The sequence below is a fragment of the Panicum virgatum genome, chromosome 1N (genome assembly GCF_016808335.1).
Source record: "Panicum virgatum strain AP13 chromosome 1N, P.virgatum_v5, whole genome shotgun sequence".
Classification (NCBI taxonomy): Eukaryota; Viridiplantae; Streptophyta; class Magnoliopsida; order Poales; family Poaceae; genus Panicum; species Panicum virgatum.
The window spans coordinates 57,491,024-57,511,827 of NC_053145.1; the positions used below are offsets into that span (position 1 = coordinate 57,491,024).

Consider the following 20,804-nt stretch of genomic DNA (forward strand, 5'->3'; position numbering starts at 1 on the left):
TGCCAATTATTCCGTGAAGTGTAAAAGCAATTTTTTTTCAAAAGAATCTTACCAATTTGAAGTAGTAAATGAAGTCTATTTACGAAACTTTCTGTACAGATGTGTTGTAAATCGCGAGACGAATCTAATGATGCTAATTAATCCATGATTAATCAATAATTAGCGCATGGTTATTGTAGTATCACTGTTGCAAATCATAAATTAAGTAGGCTCATTAGATTCGTCTCGCGATTTACAGTCTATCCATGCAAAAAAATTTTGTAAATAGACTTCATTTAGTACTTCAAATTAGCAAAATTTATTCATAAAATTTTGTGTTTTTGCGTTTACGGGTGGGAACTGTTTAGGGCCTCAGCCAGTCGGGCGCGCGGTCACGAGCCGGCCGGCATACTCGCCCGCCCCGCCAGGGCCCTGCCTGCCGGGCCGCCGGACGGATGCGTGGACAGGCCAATCAGTGCCCCGATTTCTTTACTGCCGCCTCCACCGGCGATCCATCTGGACGCGCCATATACTAAGTCTGCTTCTAAACTTTTTTCAGAAGTCTCTATCACATCAAAAAGAATCTTACTATTTTATATTATTAAATAAAATCTGTTTATAAATATTTTTTGACAGCTGAGTGCTTTTTCGCGAGACGAATCTAATGAGCCTAATAAATTCATAATTTGCTACAGTGATGCTACAGTAACCATTCGCTAATCATAAATTAAGATACATCATTAGATTCGTCTCGCAGTTTAGCCCCAAAGTTCTTCAGTTAGTTTTATAATTAAACTTTATTTAATACTTCTAAATACTAAAAAGTCCCCGGGACTTTTTTTAAGTCCTTGTTCCAAAACACCCTCTAAGGCCCCGTTTAGTTTTTAAATTTTTTTTCAACAGTACCCGTCACATCGAATTTTTAGACATATGTATAAAGTATTAAATTTAGTTAAAAAATAACTAATTACACAGTCTGACTGATTTCTATGAAATGAATATAACGACGTTAATTAATTCATAATTAGACATTAATTATTAAATAACAACAAAACATGCTAAGTGCCCAAATTCAAACTTTTTCACCAACTAAACACACCCTAATACACACCCTAATGCTGCCCGCGCCCGTGGCCGTGCGGTGGCCGGATCGCTGACGACGACCCTCGCCGCGGCGGCTCACTGCCATCCCGGCTCCGTACTCGATCGCCTTCTCGCCCGGCCCGTCCTGCGCTGTGTCCTGTCCGTTTCAGGCCCCGCGAGCTCAGCTGGCTCACTGGTCACTGCTGGCTCACGCAGGCGCATCCCTTTTTACCGTGTTCGGCTGGTCTTCAGCCCTCCAGCTCTACAGTATTTCTTTCTCATATTGCTCCAGCAATAGTCTTCAGCCACCAGACATATTACAATATTTGTCTACTCTTGCTGTCTTGCACATCTTCGTCGAAGTTTTGTCGTGGCCTCGTAGGGTTTGCCTGTAAAGCTTCTCCTCCCATCGGCCTACGCCTATCAGCCAGCGTGCACGAAACCTCGGGCGTCCACACGACGAAAAGGAGAGAGGACGGGGGCAGAGGTCGGGCCGTTCCAGCAAAGAAAGGGAAAACTTCGCGACTGCTTGAGCCACACGTGGCGGGATGCGAGAACCCCAGGATGACGGCTCACCCAAATCTGTCACGTGAAAATTACAGGTCGAAGGAGCAATGTGCCATGAAGTCAGCCTTTGTTTAGGTGTATTTGCCATCTTGCCGACCTACAAAATCTTCATACAGAATCTAAATTTATTTGTGGAGAGGAAAATCCAGAAATTAATGTGATTGAAATGTTAGAAAGTCAGCATGACAGAAAAAGGAGAGAAGAAAGGTCGCTAGGAGAAATTAAAGCGAAAACCCTAGGTCATGACTTCTGAGCTGGTTCGATCAGGACACGTGGCATACTGGCATGATATAGGTTTCAAGATGATGACATACACACTTTTGTGTCAAACGAAAGTTACATGCCGTTACCAAAGTCTATTGTTCTTTCGATGAGATGAGAGTTTTGCAGGCTTGTAACGTGAGTTTTGACTGTTCTCTCTCTTTTTTTGTTTAAATTGCCAAAAAGTCAACCTCTGTGTCACCTGGATAATTAAGCCCTGAAAAAGACTATCCGAGATTTGTTTGGTGGCTGCTAGTGTATTCCATCCTCTACCAACTGTTAACTTCTAGAAAACATATGCAAATTAATTTTCTCAGATTCAGAGTGTAAAGGTTTCAGTTTTGTGGTGGTTAAACTTATCTAAGTTTCATCAACTTTATAAAAAAACATAATAACACCTAAAATACCAGATAAATGCATATTCCTTTGTAGTTTTAATGCAACTAATTTGGTGCGGCAGAAGTTAGTGCATTTTTCTGCAAAGCTTGGTTAAAGCTAGAGAAGTTCAGCAGAAGATAAAACTAACAATTTGTTGGAGGGATTTTGTTTTTTTAACTTCCTAGGTTTACTTATACATTTTATTTGTATTTCCTCACAATTAACCTTTTTATTATTCTATGTTGTTCATGCAATTAACTAAGACTAATGTAACAGTGTAAGGAATAAAACTAACCAAGAACCACTACCGGAAAACCCAAATTTGCTGAGTGTCTCGGCCTTTGCCGAGAGCTAAGACACGGGCACTCGGCAAAGACATGGTTTGCCGAGTGCCAGGCAACGAGCACTCGGCAAACATCTGCCACACGGCATGCCCAAGCGTTGCCGAGTGCTGGCCGTCGGCAAAAAGTGGCACTCGGCAACATGTCCCTTTTGCCGAGTGCTGGCCCGACGGCACTCGGTAAAGACTGCGCATGTGCCCAGCACGCGTGCCCGCCGTGCGCCGCCCGTTAGGGGGGCTGACGGCGTCAAGTGTTTGCCGAGTGCCACCACTTGGCACTCGGCAAAGGAGTAATTTTGCCGAGTGCTGGAGATAAGGCACTAGGCAAATTTGGTTAAAAAAATTTTCTTTTGTCCTTCAAATTTTTTTGCACCCAACTTAAATTTGATAATTTAATCCCTACTAACATAAAAAAATTTATTGATTGGTTTACTATTTTCTGTTAATTTTATGTGTGCGGGGAATAATTGGTCGAAGTTAATTTAAAATTATTAGTGGGTCCAAATTTCGAAATCAATGAATGGAAATTTGATATTCATGTACCTGAATCCAAACTGATGCCGTATCTGCGAAAGAACTTAAAAGTTGAAGCATATTTATCAGGAAACTTGATCACAAGCGTGTGCACGGACGTTCGCAAAAAACCAAAAATAGCATACAATATTTGAAAATTATGGTAGTTGCGCAAATCTCTTGGTTTCATGCTAGGATGGAGTGGAAAAAAATTACATCGTTTCAGACACGTGACAAGATACGTCGCTTATAAACCGGAGGATCTCCGAAGAAGTTTTAGAGAGATGCGTAGTATCCGGTTCGATTTGTGGTTGAAATGAAAGTCTCATATGATTCTCAATGTGAAACTTTTTTATATAGAGAAATAACAAAACATGTGTCCTGTGAAATTTTGGTTAATTTTTGATTTAGTTATCTATATTTAAAATTATTTTTGCATGAAAATCAATATATTTAGTTTTAGTTTTAATTTGATCTTTAAATGCATAAAATAATAGGGTTTTTTGCATGAAATCATGAACCATAAATTGTTGCATTATTTTGGCAAATTATTTAGTTGGTAGTCACATGAAATAATAGGTTTTCTTGCATAAAATTCAATTTGTTGATATAAATTCAATTTGACATTAGAAACACATGAAATAATAGGTTTTCTTACAACAAATCACGAAACTTGAAATTCTAATTATCTTTATTTGAGTTTGAAATTATTATTCATGAAATAATATTTATTTGAAATTCGCATCTTTTTCTTTTTTTGTGATTTGCATGTAAGAATAGAATTGGCAGAAATTTGTTTGCCGAGTGCCCCCTGATCTGGCACTCGGCAAACAGATACTTTGCCGAGTGCCAGATCAGGTCACTCGGCAAAGCGTCGTAATAACCCCCCCCCACCGGCTCACGCGCCGTCACTCAAACCTCGCTCACGCGCCGACCCGCCGCGCCGCCGCCGAACGCCGACGCCGTCGCCTGGTGCCGCCTCGCTCCCGCCCCGCCGCCGCCGGACGCCGTCGCCGTCGCCTCGTGCCGCCTCGCACCAGCCTCGTCCACACCGCTTCGCGCCGCCCCGCCCCCGGCCCGTCCCCGCCGCCTAGCACCGCCGCCGCCGTTGCCGCCTGGCGCTGCCTCGCGCCGCCGCCGTCCCCGCCTCGCGCCGCGGCGAGAAGCCGCCGGCGGCTCCCTGCCCGTAGCTCCGCCTCCACGCCGGCAGCCTGCCCGAGGCTCGAGGCCCGGCGCCTCCACGCCGGCGCCGGCGCCGGGCTTTGGCTCGTCGGCGCCCAAGGGCACCCTCCCCGCCGCGCCGCGCCGCCCCCTCCCCGCCGCCGCCAACGCCTCCCCAGCCGAGTCACCAAGGGCCCAGGCTCTCGCAGCTTAGGGCAAGTACCACCGACTCGACCCCGCCCATACGCCCATGGCCTGAGACTTCAGTGGCCAGCGTGCACCAGAGATAGGTTAGTTTAGATTTAGTTGCCGTTCTATGATTAAAATGAAACTTTGCTTCGTATTGTAACATGGAGGTTTAAATCTTGTAGGTCGAGATGGAGGCTAAGTTTGAGGAGGAGAGGAGGTGCCGAATGGAGATCGAGGCCAAGCTGGAGCAGGAGCGGAAACTGAGGGAGGAGCAGTCGGTTATGTTGCACAGCATGGTCACCTGGATGCAAGGACTTGGCGCGTCGATGAACTATGCGACACCGCCTCCTCCCTTCGCCTTACCAGCTCAGCCTTACTTTCCTGCAGGACCTTCTGACACTCCCGTGAGTATGCTTTGTTTGTAGATATTAATTATTATATCTTTGTTATTCTTACTCAAATTATGTGTTTCTATTTACAGAATCAGTCGTGGAACGCATCGAACGACCCTCCTCCGGACCAGAACTCGCCGGCGGCTCCGTGGCAATCTTGCCCCCCACCTGACCGTGAGTGACACCTACTCGTAGCTTGTACACTAGTGGACTTGGCGCGTCGATGGACTCTTAGCTTGTGGACATATTTTATGTATTGGACTTTATATATGTGATGGACTCGTTCTATGTGATGTATTGTCTATCGGACTTGTGATATATGTGATGAACTCGTTATTTGTATCGATGCTATTCTCTTATTTGTCAATTATATATTTATTGTTATAACTGCCTGTAATGTCGCTGCATTTATATATATTGTTGTTGTATTTATATTGAAAAACAGAGAAAAAAAGAAAAAAAATGTGTCAACTTTGCCGAGTGCTTATGCAAAAACACTCGGCAAAGTGGCATTCACATGTCAGCAGAACATCCACTTTGCCGAGTGCTAAAGTCCTGGCACTCGGCAAATATTTGAAAGTTTGCCGAGTGCCAGGACCCAGCACTCGGCAAAGCGACCACGTGGCGGGACCTTGGGCGGCCGTTTTGCCGAGTGCCTGCCGTTAGACACTCGGCAAAAATTTGAAAGTTTGCCGAGTGCCAGACCCAGCACTCGGCAAAGCGACCACGTGGCGGGACCCTGGGCGTCCGTTTTGCCGAGTGCCTGCCGTTAGGCACTCGGCAAAGATGCCGTCCAGGGTCGCGCCACGTGGCTCCTATGCCGAGTGCCAAGGCTCTCGGCAAAGTCTTTGCCGAGTGCCCGAAATCCGACACTCGGCAAAGACCACTGTGCCGTGGGAGGCTTTGCCGAGTGGTGTTTGCCAAGTGTTACACTCGGCAAAGAGTTTGCCGAGTGCAAACTGGCCTTTGCCGAGTGTAACCGGCACTCGGCAAAGCCACTGAATCTGGTAGTGAACTTTCTATGGGCTTACTTAACTAGGTTATTGAGATATAGCACGCTTTCTTTGGGATTTCCCTGCTTGGAAGAGTGATGTGTGATACTAAGAGAGAACATCCCCTCTCTAGTTTAATATGAATTGTTTATGCAATCAGATGACATGGTATTTTGTCGTGTCATAGAGTAGTCGTAGTTGATTTTAGTGGCATTGACAATGCAAAGCTCACTTAAAAAAAATGCAAAATTCGAGGGGCAGGTCAGTCAACGCGCAAGAGGTCAGGTCTCCATCGAGGACACATCATCTATATATGTAAACAATGTGTTGACCCCCAAAATAGTTTCTTGCGGAGTTCTTGTTTCAATGTTTCTGACGAAACCAGTTGATGAGTTCTCGTTTCTCTGTATGATTGCCGGCTGCGTGCAATTAACGTGGCCTCTCGAATGCAATTCTCTGACCATATTTAATTCCATTCGATCTACCAGCTAGATCGAGTTCTTCAGATGCATGCATGTACTACCCATCATCCATCCTCCCGTCATGGATAATACAAGTGTATTATATTTGCATAGATATATATGTTGGTTGGCTTTATTGTCTGCATAAAATAGTTATAATCTATACATACCCACGTTTGGTTTTCATTCAGGGAGGATTACATCTACTCCCTCTGTTTTTTAAATATATGACACCATTGACTTTTTTTTCTTCGTTTGACTATTTGTCTTTTCTATAAATATTTATGCAAATAGCCAAATCTTCAAGTTAGATTCAAGAGACTCTTGATAATAGACGTAAAGGTACTCATTTCATTTTATTTAACTAACTGATTAATTAAATAATGTTGGTCAAAATTGAAGAAAAAAAATCAACAGTGTCATATAAAAAAGAACGGAGGGAGTATATATATATGAACTACAAAATTTGTTCATTATTATGGCTTCCTTTTCTTTAAAAAAAATATGTGTTGAGTTGTACTTAGAGCATCTCTAGCAGATCACCTAAAACATATCACTATTATGGTTTTTAAAAGGTTGATGAATTATGAGCGATAGTTGATATGATGTTTTGAATTACTTGAATATGAAATGAATGATTCAGAGTGTTTATGTACAAGTATGGAGAGAGATACTCCTCCCGTCCCTAAATAATTGCCATTCTCGCTTCTCGAGAAATAACTTTGATTAATTTTATATAAAAAATATTAATATTTATGATACATAATTGATATCATTAGATATATTTTTTCATCTAGTTTTTTAATAAATTTATTTTGAGATACAAATGTTACACATATTTTATATAAATTTGGTCAAATTTGTGGCACGAAAACAAAAAGCGACTATTAATAAGGGACAGAGGGAGTAGAAAAGAAGGAATTATTAGAGATGAGTTATTGGATAACTATAAAAATATTTTTTCCCTAATTCTGAAACTAGTATTGGGGTAGCTTATTAGAGATGTACTATTCCTGATTAATTGCTGGAGATGCTCTTACGTCGTATATTGATCTTAGAAAAATAAATGTCAATGGGTTCTCATGCATGCATGCATGCATGCATGGGGGACTTCTGGAGCAGTCCGGCAAGTGCTTTGCTTTCCGTGACAGTGAGACGAGATTTATTTCCACATGTTTTTATATTGATCTTTTATGCAGGCATCCATCAAGTCAAAAGTCTAACCCTTTTTTCCTGATCTGAACTTCATTTTCTTTTTGCTGGAGTTTTGTGATGATTGATTTAATGCAGCTCGCTGGGTCAACCCCAGTGGCGCAACCGTGGCAGCCTGCTGGGTGATGAATGCCAAGGCGCGCCTTTTTCCCTTGGCTCTGAAAATGATGGCCTTTGAGAAATTCAGAAAGCCATGGCTATAGTACAATGAATCTCTTCTTAGAAAAATGTTAAATCTTGAACCAGCGTTCTTGCCTACGATAAGTACGTACTCCTTATTGTCAACTTATATAAATATGATACACATATATGATATCAGTCAACTGCCCCACTGTTCCTTTTTTCTGGCCGGACCCTTTGTACACTGTTCTCAGAAGAGGTCTGTCCTGTTAGAACATGGCATATGCTAATAATGCAGACTTTTTTAAGCGAGAAAATAATTGTTTATAAGAAGAATAATTGATTATTATGAATAATTGACGGGCATTTTGACTTCAAAATTCGGGAGTGTTCATTCAATGGGATACTGTTAGTTTGACGGGAAGCAGGACAGGTGGCAACTATGATCCATGTGCTTCCATCTGCTTCATAAAACCCCACGATACACACTGCCGGGCTGAGTCAGCTCAATTATTTGTTTATAAAAGTACGGACCCTCAGTTTTAACTACTGTTGCGGTACTATGTATGATATGACTAAAATTTATCTAGAAAGTCAACCTAGATCGAACTAGGGGAAGTTCATTTTTTTAAAAGAAAAAAAAATCAGGTTTATTTTTTGTGGGTGGCACACTGAATGAAATGCGACCCGGTCACGTTCAGGGACAGCCCAGGCCCAATCGAGAAGGTCCATATATAGAATCACAAGGCAATACCTGCAGAGCCCCAATCCCGGCCGCTATGATTTCTTTAGTATTGTGGGCCTCGGGTTGAAATCCGGCCCACAAAATCCAGTACGGTAGGCTGTTCGGGCTCACGGTATGGATGGTACGGTAGGCTTCTTCTTCTTGGTGCATGGGAAGTAAGAAGTCAGTTTGGCCTGATATATCACTTTACAGTAAATATTAAAAGGATATTTTGGAATATTTTTTCGAATGTGAAATAATTGTTCTAGCGACAACAAAAAAAATGTTTAAGAACTGGAAAAAATTATTCCATCATGTGTGATGGTTTGACTATCAGTTACACGTGTAATTTCTAATATTTACCATAAAATCCAGTGCAGGCAGTCAGTCTCGTCAGCGGCACTCGCACGTACAGTACACACGACCCAACTTGTTACAGCTCGCATGGCAATATGCCATGCATACTCTGTCAAAAGCATGGCACTCCACTGTTTTTTTTTGACAGCCAAACGGGGGGGGGGGGGGGGGGGTTTTCCCCACCTGATTTTCATATTTCATTCATTTGACTCATGAGTTAGATTGTACAGCAGAAATGAGGCTGGGCTTTCTTATGGGCTCGGCTTTCTTATGCACTTTTGTGGTGGTTTATTTCGATTGATACACTCGCTTGCTTGTATAATGAAAAAAGGCGATAGATACCCTTGGAAGCGCGCAAAGCTTGTAAGTTATTTCAATAACTTGAGAGAATGACTATAAGTGACGCTGGCAACTTTTTGGTTCGATCAACATTCTATCCCCTGTTTGGATGAGAGGCATCTACCTTGGTATTTTTAGGATTTAGTCCAAATCTGAACTAAATGCTAAGGATCTACTAGATCCAAAAAAACAACCTCCACTACCCATTCAGGCATATAGCCTATAGTCTCTCAGGACTTTATAATGTAGTATCTGAAATTCTGAATTATTATGTCTGAATTCAATTTTAAAATGTTGCCTTTCAGTGTACTGAAACCTACGCTAATATGTAAACGTGCTAGAATTCCTTCTGCAGAATGTTTCCTTATCTTTTATAACTACCCTATTCACTTTCATTCTAATGCTATTTCAGGCCCCGATTTTGGTGAAGTGTCCCTCGAGTTTGTCACTGACAGAATACTCATACTTTTTTGGAGCTATCCTGATGCTCATTTCTGGAGCTCTTGCAACAAATGATAAAGATGACTGGTCTTTGACCCAATCGGAGTTCGCTGCTGTTGTATATGCTCTAAGATCTGCATTAAATTTACTGTTACCATGTGTGTTTACTATTTTCTCGTATTTCCGCAGTTGGCATGCATGCCGACATTCTTACATCATTACATGCATGCATTCAGGGGAAAAAATGCGCCACGTCTCTGAATGCAGTTTGCTAGTTGGGATTTGGGAAGGTGTGGATAAGTTTGCTAGTTATACCGCTACTTATTAATTTATATATATGTTCTCTAGCAGTTATTGTGTTAAGTCTCTGAATTCTGAAAAGTATATAATCCGCCACGTCTGTTTTCAGTATTATTGGCGGGTTCCTTATCATCTCTGGTTTATACCTTGTCACCTCGGCCCGACATAGAGAAAACCGAACTGGCACTGGGCCATCTTATACAAAATGCACATTGGAGCCACGTGACAGTGATTGTCAAGCTGCAAGGAGCGGAAACTTTCTGAGGAATGTGGAGTACTCACTTCTGGTTGTGATGAGTGAATTGTCAACCGTGCAGTGTGATCGTGTGCTTGGTCTTTGGTTGCAGGTACACGGGCGTCGAGTGTCGACGGAGAGCTGCCGTGGAGGTGTTGTGGCCGATGGACCGTGCGGTGGACAGCGGTGAAGGGCAGCCGGGACCGGAGCTTGGGCCGGGCGGCAGCTGTGGCATCCACTCCTGAATCGAGGGCGCAAGCGCCGACGGAAGGCGGGTTTCTTGGTTCGCGCCACAAAACCAAGCTGGCGGACGGCAGTTGAAGACGCCAAGTCGTGGAGGCACGGGCGTCGGTCTCGGGACTGGGGGAGGAACGGGCGTCGACGGCGTCTAGGGCCTCGTTGCGGGCGAGGAGGTGACGGGCGTCGGGCGGCGTCTAGGGCCGTCAGGAGGCCGAGGCGGGAACGGCGTCCAGGGCCACGGCGTGGAGGCGGGAATCTTCCCGCGCGTGGAGTTTTGGCGGTTTTTTCAAAACCGGCCACCTATCCGGGTTTCGCGGACCCTCCAAAACCGCGGACCGGATCTTCATCTACGTGGCGGCTTCGTGGAGAAGACTTCGATTCGAAGAAAGAACCTCGGCCGTCGGATGAGATCATGTAGATATTTCCGGTTTAGCCCCTACGGGCGTTTTAGTCTCTAGTTTAAGTCTAAGGGTATTTTGGACCCCTGTGTGGGCACCATAAATATCCCCTCACCCCTCTCCTCTTTCTATGGCTCTCCTTTTGCCTGGCGCCCAGACCGCAGCACCCCTCACCCAGGCGCCCCTCCCTCTCTTCCTTCCTCCTCCCTTCTCCTCTCTAGGGATTGAGGTTTTAGCCATGGATTTTTGAGACTTTGTATTGAAATTGCTCGGGAAAGGAGACCCTAACCTCCTTGTGCCCTCCGGGCTTTTGAATTTGCATCAATTTCATACTTTGTGGCCTCCATGAAATGAATTTTGGTTCTCCACGTTTTGTTCTTTGTGCATGAGATTGAGGGCGGTTTCTAGATGATTTTGTGACTCCTTGGGGTGCTTCTAATCCATTAGCCTAGTGCTAAAATCCCCGGAATCACGAGCCCCTTCAATTAGAGATTTTCGCGTTCTTGAGAAACCCTCGTTCTTGCTTGGTATTTCTTCGATTCCTCCTTTCTCATGGAGTGATTCTTCAATTCCTTCGGTGGACATGTTCACAAGGTCTTTGTGATCGTGCCTGCAAAATTTGGTGGGTTTCGGACCTCATTTGATCATCCGATCATCGATTTCTCAAACTGAAAATCGAGTAGTTTTTCTCGGGCAGAATTTTTCCTTATCACCGGTTGAACCGGCGTTCGCCAATGATCAACCGGTGATCAGGGTTTTCTCAGCGTACAGGGTTTCTTGCGTGTGCACCGGTTGATTTCTTGAATCTTCGCTTTTCACTGCGTCGGATCTACCGGTGCTAATGTTTTTGCATACACCGGTGCATTGAGCTTCTGTCTTTTGATCGTCGGATCAACCGGTGCTTGTTGTGTCGTTTTGTGGTCTCTCTCGACAACTGCACCGGCGATGAGGTTTGATTTCGTCGGATCAACCGGTGCTCTCTGAGTTCGTTGTGTGTCTCTCTGGACAACTGCACCGACGTTGGTTTAGATTTTGTCGGATCATCCGGTGTTACTACACCGGTTGAACCGACGCTGTTCAAACCTATACGTCGGATCAACCGGTGCTTATTTTTCTCGTCCTGCAGGCTCTGTATCATCGGTTAAATCGACGTACTCAAGTCTATGTACGTCGGATCAACCGGTGATATATACCGTGCTGAATTTTGTGTTGTTCTTCACGTTTGCTTCCGCGTTTATTCTCGTTTGTTCCTAGGGTTGTTTTGTGTTGGTGTAGCTCTTCTATAGCTATTCCACACTTCACCTAGGAATCCAGGGTTGGGTGCGCACTTGGGATCATAGGCCGAACTTTCGCTTGTGAAAGTTTTTAATCAGCTCCCATTCACCCCCTCTGGTCGCTTTTTCGGTCCCTCACTTTCCGAGTCCTTTACATCTCTTTCTAGACCTTGGAATGTACCATCTTGAGAAATTGGTGGTCTCTGGTCTGAATCTATCCTGCATCTTCTTCCTTTCTGGTTGGTATCCCTGTTACCGATAATAGATACAGAAATATGCATTACAAATGATGTTGTCTGTCTTCCGTTGCAAGAGACCTGACAAGCTTAGGTTTATGTCCATTGTTTTTTCTGAGACCGACAATAGTGGTTGTTGTCTTGTTGATAGTCAGTTCCAACGGCTAAGAGAAAGCAATAGCATGTATCTGTTAAATTCTTACCACATAGGAAATTTTGTGTAGTATTTCCAAATTTTCAAATTACGAACATGTGTGCTATGCCTATGCATACAAGGAATTCTTGGACGGATTATTGGCAATTACAAAATGAGAGACAGATTACTTTGAGGGATATCCTTCTATATGTAAGCAGGACACTTGTCAGGAATGACAGCCATGATCTGATTGTTTTACATTATCTTTTTTTCAAGTTCTAGTTACTAATTTAAATGAGGCGTTATGTGTTACACAAAAATTCGTTGAAGTAGACGCAGAAATGCTGCAAGTTTTCTCACAAAAAAAATTAGAAGTCAATGAGATGGTCAATGAAAGATTATCGACCCGGCCCACACTAAGTATAAAAAATGTCCGTGCGAAAGCATAGCGGTTTTTTTAATTATTTTTTAATTTCGTTTTTTACAAAAATATATTTTCGTTCTCAAAATTTACAGAAATATACCCCGACCGCCCTGCTGCCGGGCGGCCGGCACCTGGTCGCCCCGGGGCTTTTCTATAAAAGTTTTCGAGCCGGCCCGGCAGCGGGGCGACCAGCTCCCACAAGTTATATATAAGGGTTGGCTGGTCCGCCACCCCTCATTTGCATCACTAAAATTACAGAAAAAAGAAAAGAGATGGAGGGAGGGAGAGAGGCGAAGCCCTGCCGGATTTTTAAGCCGGCGACTGCAGGTAACCAAAATTCTTCTACGCTTTACAAACAATTTATGTTATAATTATTTTTATTGACACAGTAGATTAGCAATAAGTTTAATATCATTATTGTGTGGCCAGATATGTCGAGCAAGCTTCGTTTTCAAGTTCATTATGGTGACTACTATATTTCTCATGATGCGTATGGAGTAGATCTATCAGCTTTTGAACGCAGATAGTGCGGAATAGATAAACCCTTAGAGAGAAGTTTTGGTTCCATACGCAAATGGCTTCACGAGATATTCAATGTGAATCGAAAGATCTATTTCCTAACCGTTCAGACTGTGACGAATTGGGCCGGGGGAGGCGGTCGCCCCGCTGCCGGGCGGCCTGGGGGGCCGGCCGCCCCGCTGTCGGGCGACCGGTTCTCCAGGGGCTTCAGCGCAAATTCTTCGCGAAAATTTTTGTAGAAAAGCCCCTGCCGCTCCGCAGCTGGGCGACCAGGTCCCGGCCGCCCGGTAGCGGGGCGGCCGGGGTATATTCCTATAAATTTTGAAAATGAAAATATATTTTTTATAAAAAACGAAAATAAAAAATAAAAAAACAAAAAAACCGCCGAAAGCATACGCCAGCCCACACAGTAGCACGGCCCAACGGACAGGCGTCAGCCCGAAAATTTAGAAAGTCAACGGTCCGCTCCGATATATTCTTAGCCCACTGGACCAACTAAAAAGGCCCAACAGGAGCCAGGCACACCCACACACTAGAAAAGAAGAGAAATTTGGGACGGCGGCCGCCCACCGGAGGCGGGGGGAGATCGGAATCGGCGGGGGATGGCGGCGCGGGAGCGGGACGGCGAGGGGAGGCGAGCGCACGCCATCATGGTGGGCGTGCAGCTCGTCTATGCCGGGTACCACGTCATCGCCAAGCAGGCGCTCAACGTCGGGGTCAACCGCGTCGTCTTCTGCGTCTTCCGGGACCTCCTCGCGCTCTCCGTCCTCGCGCCGCTCGCCTTCTTCCAACACCGCGGCTCGCCCGCGCAGGCGCGGCCGCCGCCTCTCACCTGGCGCCTCGTCGGCTCCTTCTTCCTTCTCGGGCTCACTGGGTAAGCCCCCAACTAACTGAATGCCGGAGACAGCAAATGGGGACTAATCCGCAATGCTGACTGCTTTGCCTCCTGTGTTTGGTCTTCAGCGTCTTTGGCAACCAGCTGCTGTTCTTGCTTGGCCTCAGCTACACCAACCCCACCTACGCCGCCGCCATTCAGCCGTCCATTCCCGTCTTCACCTTCATCTTGGCCCTCATCATGGGGTTGGTCTCTCAGCAGCGACACTCCACACAAATTTGAAGTCCTACTTGCTATTGAATTTAAAACATCCGTCGTGTTTCAGGACTGAAACGGTGAGCTTGATCTCGAATGAGGGCCGAGCCAAGATCGGCGGCACAATCGTCTGTGTGCTGGGCGCGCTTCTCATGGTGCTGTATAGAGGCCCAGCTGTGTTCGGTAGCAGCGAGCTTGAGCTTGATGTTCATAGTCATGGTGTCCTAGCTGAATTGTTGCAGCCTGAGCCTGCGGGATCGCTAGCATCTGTGTTCATGGCATTTGGGCTGGAAAAATGGCACACTGGAGTTTTGTGCCTGATAGGGAACTGTCTCTGTATGGCTACTTATCTTGCTTTGCAGGTATTAGTGATTTTCAGGCTGCTGAGATACTTGCGTTCTAACAATTGAGATGCTTGGTACTTTAAATCTTTAATTTCCAATTGAACGTAGGTGTAGTGCTAGTTCTGCATGCCTCGGAGTTATATCAGTAATTGAAGAGGAAGAATTATATGGCATCAAGTCTACTAAGAGCATTATAGTTCAATATACGTTTAGTCTTAATAGCTTGATGCCTTGATGGTAGCTTTCCCTGCTTCCGACACTCTTGCAGTATGCACTGGTTCAGAGATTCACTGCACACCCTACATGCTGTATAGCCTGATCATTTTATATCGTTCAATATTGAATTTGGTCTGAGATTTAGATAACAGCTATAAATGATTGTCATGGGCGTTAAAATTATACCTTGCTGTAGAGATTCGAACTAGTCTTTACATAAGGATATAATCTATCTGACATTCTTGGATTAAGCCACATACTTGCATTTGGCAATCGCCTTTTGTATCTTGCCATTATCTTTTTGAGTACATTTAGATTCGTTTCATAGAAAACTCTCTTGTTTATTATCCTTATCGCATTCATGTGTTGACATTTCAGGCTCCAATTTTGGTAAAGTATCCTTCAAGTCTGTCCCTGACTGCATACTCGTACTTTTTTGGAGCTGTTTTCATGGTCATCTCAGGAGTTTTTGCAACAAATGATAAAGGCGATTGGAGTTTGACTCAATCTGAGTTTGCTGCTGTTGTATATGCTGTAAGCCTTCAATTATTTAATGTCGTTGTATGTTCCTGCTGTGTCATTTTGCATGTCACTTACACCATTACATAGATAAGCTATCATATTCATGTGATGACTTATAAGTTAGTACTTGGTACTGATGCAGTGAAATAGCCTGTGTATGCAACAGAGAATTTGAAATTCTGCATCCATGCTGTTTCTTTTTATGGAGGAGACTCCGATTGCAGTTTGGATTAGTCTATGTAGGCCATAAATTAAGTAGTTGATGCATTCCAAGTTTCCAACACTGCTACTCAAACTCCACATTTCTTCCCTTATTCCAGGGAGTCATGGCATCTGCTCTTAATTATGTTCTATTGACATGGTCCAACAAAATTCTGGGCCCTGCTATGGTGGCACTTTATAACCCTCTTCAGCCAGTGGTCTCTGCTATATTGTCTTTGATTTTTCTGGGAAGCCCAATTTACCTTGGAAGGTAATACTGACGTTATCACTTGCTGTACTTTTTCCGTACTTTACCTTACCTTTCCTTTCTTTTCTGTGTGAAGAATACTGTTCCAGAGTGTCAGCGTATGTAGTACCATGATTTTCTTGCACACTGTTGTCCTACTCACTTCACATCACTGAACTGTACTAGCACTTCATATTTCTCATTTCTTTTGAGTTGAATTCTGATGTACGATCTGCACTGTTTGTTTGCAGTATTATTGGAGGGCTTCTAATCATCTCTGGTTTATACCTTGTGACATGGGCACGGCACAGAGAAAAGTTGAGCGGCATTGGAGTATCTTATGTAAAATGTGCATCAGAGTCGCTCGACGCTCCTTCTCATGTTACGAAGAATGTTACCTCTATCTCTCTTTCTAGGCTATGGCATGTGCCACATGAATCTTGAGAATCTCAAGGTCGAGCTTGATCTATCTAACTTCTCTTAGGTACCCTGTCTTACTGAAACTCTGGGTACAGAAAGTACACAAAAAAATTGTGAAATACTGCAGAAAATAATCTTTGATGACAGTTAGAGTATCTTGTAACATTGTAGTCTGCCCTTCCTGGAGCAGTTAGGTTAGTCACAAGAGATGAGAAGTGAGATATAACAGGTTAGGTTTATGTTCAATGGTTTCGTGAGACTTTAACTCTGCTGATGTTGAATGGATGATCCTGTTAATCTCTACACACACATAGCATTTGTAGCTATACCCTCGACATATATGCAAAGAGCAGATCAATCACACTGTATGTCTGCAAGTGCCTGCAGTTCGTCTGATCACATCGTCCGCAATTTGAGCCATGTCTCGCGCTAAGCTCAGTTATGGAAATGGTTTTTTTTGAGTAAAATACACTGGGGGTCCTTAAACTAGTTGACCTGTTCTGTTTAGGTCCATGAACTTCGAAAATGCATTTATAGGTCCACAATCTATTTAAGTGTGTCACTTGAGGTCAAAAACACATATGACCAGTGTTGACCGCCTACGTGGACCGCCACGTCCATCCACGTGGCTGCTGGCCGCCACACGTGCTCCGCCCTCCCCCTCTCTCTTTCTCTCTCTATCTTTCTCTCTCTCCCCGTTCTCCCCCTGCACCGCGTCTCCGCCTCCCATTTCTAGCCGGCGCTGCCCCCCTCTCTCCCCCCCTGCGCCGCCGGCGAGGCGAGCCGCAGCGGAGGGACCGGAGCCCTGGCGAAGTGAGCCGCGGCGGAGGGGCCGGAGCCCCGGCGAGGCGTGGCTGGCGGCGGAGGGAGCTCCGACATCCTCGTCCTCGCAGGCGGCGGCCCCCCTCGAGTTCGGCCACGGCTCCTCTCGTCGACGGCGGCAGTGGCGCCGCGTGCGGGCCGGCGCTGGCCCCTGCCCCCAGGCGGCGGAGCCGCCCCTGCCACCCGGCCCTCCCCTGCCCAGCGGGTCCTCGCGGCGGCCACGGGTCCTCGTGGATCTGCGGCTGTGGCTGCCCCTCCTCCCTCCCCTGCATGTGGCGCGGCCTGCCTGCGCGCGGCGGCGCGGCCCTCCTCCTCGCGGGCGCCCCTGGAGGTCGCCGACGCCCGCTGCCTTCTCACCGCCGGCTTCCCCTGCTCCCTCCATCGCCGAGCTGCGTCGCCCTGTCCCCTGCATCCCCCGCTGGCGAGGCTGGGCGGCCGTGGCGAGGCAAGGCAGAGCGGCCGCGGCGGACGTGCTTCCCTCCCCTGCTTCTCCTCCCCTGTGGCGGCGGAGCGTGGCAGGGCTGCGGCGGAGCGCGGCAAGCGAGCTGAGCATTGGCGCGGGGCACGGAGGCCGACGCGGGGCGCCACGTCGACCGATAGCGTGCAGATGGCAGGCTCGCGGCCAGGGTGCGGCGACCGGCCGGGGCAGGCGAGCGGGGCCGGCGCGACGCGTAGCAGTTGGGGCCGGCGCGGGAGAACAGGGAGAGAGAAAGAGAGAGGGGGAGGGCGGAGCACGCGTGGCGGCCAGCAGCCACGTGGATCGGACGTGGCGGTCCACGTAGGCGGTCAACACTGGTCATATGTGTTTTGGACCTCAAGTGACACACTTGAATAGATTGTGGACCTATAAATGCATTTTCGAAGTTCATGGACCTAAACAGAACAGGTCAACTAGTTTAAGGACCCCAGTGCATTTTACTTTTTTTTTTTTGCCGTCTTGGGCTCTTGGCACGTTTTACTGGAGTATCATTTGTGTTGTTGTCGGGTTTGTCGGTTGCTGTGTCGGTTGAGTCCGCCCTTGGTCCCACCCAACTCATGGGTGCAGTGTTGACAATATCATGATGGATCCAATGAACATTGTACTCCAGTAAAACTGGTAAAAATCTTTGTGTTTCCATATCAACTCAAATCACGAAACTCTTGTATGGGTTCTGCTCCATTTACAATACAACAATTCGTACACTCGACTGCGATATGAGACCTAGAGTTTTGTTCTTACTATGACCTATTCAGTATCCAGTTTGTGTGTATTATCATGGAATCCTGCTGAGCTCGCATGATGCTTTTGTCATTGCTGCTGCGCCTGGAGCTCGGCCTTCGTGACAAAGAGGCCGTGGAAGCCGTAGGGGACGCGGGCGGGCAGCTCCACCTCGGCGACGATGTCCAGCTGCGGCGACCTCGCGTCCATCACCACGAACCGGTTCTCGCCGGTGCGCTCGTTGTGGACGTAGCACACCACGTAGCCGTCGTCCTCGTTGCCGTCCCCCTCCACGTCGTCGGGGACGAAGAAGGGCTCCCCGGCGAAGCACCCGGCCCCGAAGTCCCGCCGCGCCACGGTGCAGTCGCCCGTGCCGACGCGCTCCAAGTCCAGCTTGGCCACGCCGCCGATCTTGGGCATGGGGTCGCCGATGCCGAAGTACCCGTACCGGTTACGCCGGCCGAGGTAGCCCGGGTGGATGACGCCGAAGTCGAGGTTCCCCGCCGAGAGCGGGGTGCGCGACACGGCGCCGGTGCGGAGGTTGACGCGCACCTTCTCGACGCAGGCGTGCACGAGCTCCATGCGCTCCAGCGCGTGCTCCACGGACAGGATGTTGGGTGCCACCAGCACCAGCTCCTCGCCGTCGGCCTCCTCCCACGCGTTGAGCGTGTGCATGATGTTGAAGCCCGGCACCTCGAACCAGCGCATATCCGACTCGTCCGTGGCGTACTTGGGGAGCACGCCGATCCGGGGCACCTTGCCGGAGTCAGCCCCGACGGGCGCGCCGCCGGCCACCATGCCCATGGGCTGCATCATGATCTGGATCTCCGGGAAGATGGCGTACCGCTCGGTGACGGCGAAGTCGTGCAGGAACGTCGGCTGCTGCACGGAGAAGATGGGCACGTCGGGGCCCTTGTTCCCGGCCGGGTCGAACCGGAAGTAGGTGACGAACGGCGGCACGGGACCGTAGCGGAACGCGAACACCTCGCCAGTGACGGGATCTTTCTTGGGGTGCGCGGTCATGCCCATGAAGAGGCGGCCGCCGAAGTCGCACCGGCCGTGCGTGGTCACCTCGCCGGTGGTCGGGTCGACGCGCACGGCGTACGGCAGGTCGGACTCGCCGAGCGCGTAGAGGCGCCCGCCGAAGAAGACGAGGCTGGTGTTGGCGAGCCCCACGCCCTCGGCCGGGTTCATCTGCCCCGTGAGCACCCTGGCCGCCACGACGGCGCCGCGCGCCAGCCCGCCCAAGCCGTGGAAGCCGGAGAAGACGCTCGGCATGACGGGCGCGCCCGCGTCGCGCTCCACGAGGTACTTGTAAGTCTGCACGTACCGCGAGCACAGGACGGGGTCGGACGACGGCGAGTCCGCCGTCGGGAGGAGCAGCGAGTGCAGCATGCCGTCGCCGTCGAAGAGGTGGTGCGGCCCGCGCGGGAGGTGCTGCGGGTTGGGCCCGTTGCGGATGTAGGCCCCTCCGGCGAGGCAGCGCGGGATGGCGCCGCGCACGACGGGGCAGGGCGTGGGTGGCAGCTCGTCCACGGGCGCGAAGTTGGCCGACAGCACGTTCCGCGGGTCCACCGACGGCCGCAGCGCCGGCGGGTCGACGAACGTGTTGATCGCCTCCTCCAGCGCGCTGCAGAACGCCATCGGCAGGGACGCGGCCGCCGGGGCAGGGCGGCGGCGGGGCTGAGCCCGGGCCTGGCTCGGCGCCCTTGTTCTTGCACTTGCAGTGCTAATTCTTGAAGTGTTAGTCTCGGCCGCCACGCGCTCTCCCTTGTCCTGTTGCTCGGTCTGCTTCGGAGCAGTGGACTGAGCATTGTCAGTGGCCGGAGGGGAGGTGACGACGGTGGCGGTTGCGGCGGCCGACGGGGTGCTCTTCTTCTTCCTGTAGCTGGAGTTCTGTGCAGCAGCAGAGGCAGCAGGGGAGATGTAGCCAACTCTCCCGGACGATCTTGAAGGATGCGCAGCCATGGAGAGGTTAGAGGTGATCAGTGTTCTCTCCATCCTGCACCCTGCAGATTTCTGCAATCTGCAGATCAAAGTGTGCAAGCTGGGATCACAGCCTAGGCCTAGTAGGTGGTTGGGTTGCTGTCTAACTATAGAGAGCAGGGATCTGCTTTCCCAAATTTGCGAGCTAGTAGTGGTTTTGCCACTGGCATATAATGTGACTATTTATAGGCCTAGCACCTGACCTGAGGATCCAAGAAGATACTAATCCTGGAACTGGTGGCTGATCCTTGAAACAAAAAATGACCCTGCAAAGAGAATATATTTTTACAAGCCATGGAGATTTGGAGTATATTTTATCTTTAAAGAGGGCATATCAGTATATCACTTTCGTAGGCATGCATGTATTCTGTAACGAAACAAAAAGAAAAAGAAAACAAAATATTCTTAACGTGACATGCCTGCAGTAACTTTTGTTCGCAAAAAAAATGCAGTAACTTTTGGTAGATTCAAAATTTCCCTTTTAACT

The 20,804-nt window shown here is 47.8% G+C and overlaps 3 protein-coding genes across 3 annotated transcripts; 2 read left to right on the forward strand and 1 right to left on the reverse strand.

Annotated features, from left to right (window-relative positions):
- Nucleotides 1–4,659: 4,659 nt before the first annotated feature.
- LOC120654214 lies at nucleotides 4,660–5,181 on the forward strand. The gene is made up of 2 exons (XM_039931744.1): nucleotides 4,660–4,875; nucleotides 4,953–5,181. The coding sequence occupies exons 1-2, from the start codon at nucleotides 4,660–4,662 to the stop codon at nucleotides 5,043–5,045; spliced, it is 309 nt and encodes a 102-aa protein (XP_039787678.1). The 3' UTR covers nucleotides 5,046–5,181.
- An 8,659-nt stretch (nucleotides 5,182–13,840) lies between these two features.
- Nucleotides 13,841–16,679, forward strand: LOC120656939 (WAT1-related protein At5g45370-like). Its single transcript, XM_039935181.1, has 6 exons — nucleotides 13,841–14,145; nucleotides 14,235–14,351; nucleotides 14,432–14,723; nucleotides 15,300–15,455; nucleotides 15,764–15,915; nucleotides 16,143–16,679. Exons 1-6 carry the CDS (start codon nucleotides 13,874–13,876, stop codon nucleotides 16,333–16,335), a joined length of 1,182 nt encoding a protein of 393 aa, XP_039791115.1. The 5' UTR covers nucleotides 13,841–13,873; the 3' UTR covers nucleotides 16,336–16,679.
- Nucleotides 16,680–18,223: 1,544 nt separating this feature from the next.
- Nucleotides 18,224–20,554, reverse strand: LOC120656942 (9-cis-epoxycarotenoid dioxygenase NCED1, chloroplastic-like). Its single transcript, XM_039935184.1, has one exon. It carries the CDS (start codon nucleotides 20,330–20,332, stop codon nucleotides 18,422–18,424), a length of 1,911 nt encoding a protein of 636 aa, XP_039791118.1. The 5' UTR covers nucleotides 20,333–20,554; the 3' UTR covers nucleotides 18,224–18,421.
- Between the last annotated feature and the right edge of the window lie 250 nt (nucleotides 20,555–20,804).

Coding starts and splice junctions, on each gene's coding strand:
- LOC120656942 (XM_039935184.1), bottom strand. CDS start 20,332: ATGGAGAGAACACTGATCACCTCTAACCTCTCCATGGCTGCGCATCCT.
- LOC120654214 (XM_039931744.1), top strand. CDS start 4,660: ATGGAGGCTAAGTTTGAGGAGGAGAGGAGGTGCCGAATGGAGATCGAG. Junction 4,876..4,952: donor CAGGACCTTCTGACACTCCC/GTGAGTATGCTT, acceptor TTCTATTTACAG/AATCAGTCGTGGAACGCATC.
- LOC120656939 (XM_039935181.1), top strand. CDS start 13,874: ATGGCGGCGCGGGAGCGGGACGGCGAGGGGAGGCGAGCGCACGCCATC. Junction 14,146..14,234: donor TTCCTTCTCGGGCTCACTGG/GTAAGCCCCCAA, acceptor TTTGGTCTTCAG/CGTCTTTGGCAACCAGCTGC. Junction 14,724..15,299: donor CTACTTATCTTGCTTTGCAG/GTATTAGTGATT, acceptor TTGACATTTCAG/GCTCCAATTTTGGTAAAGTA.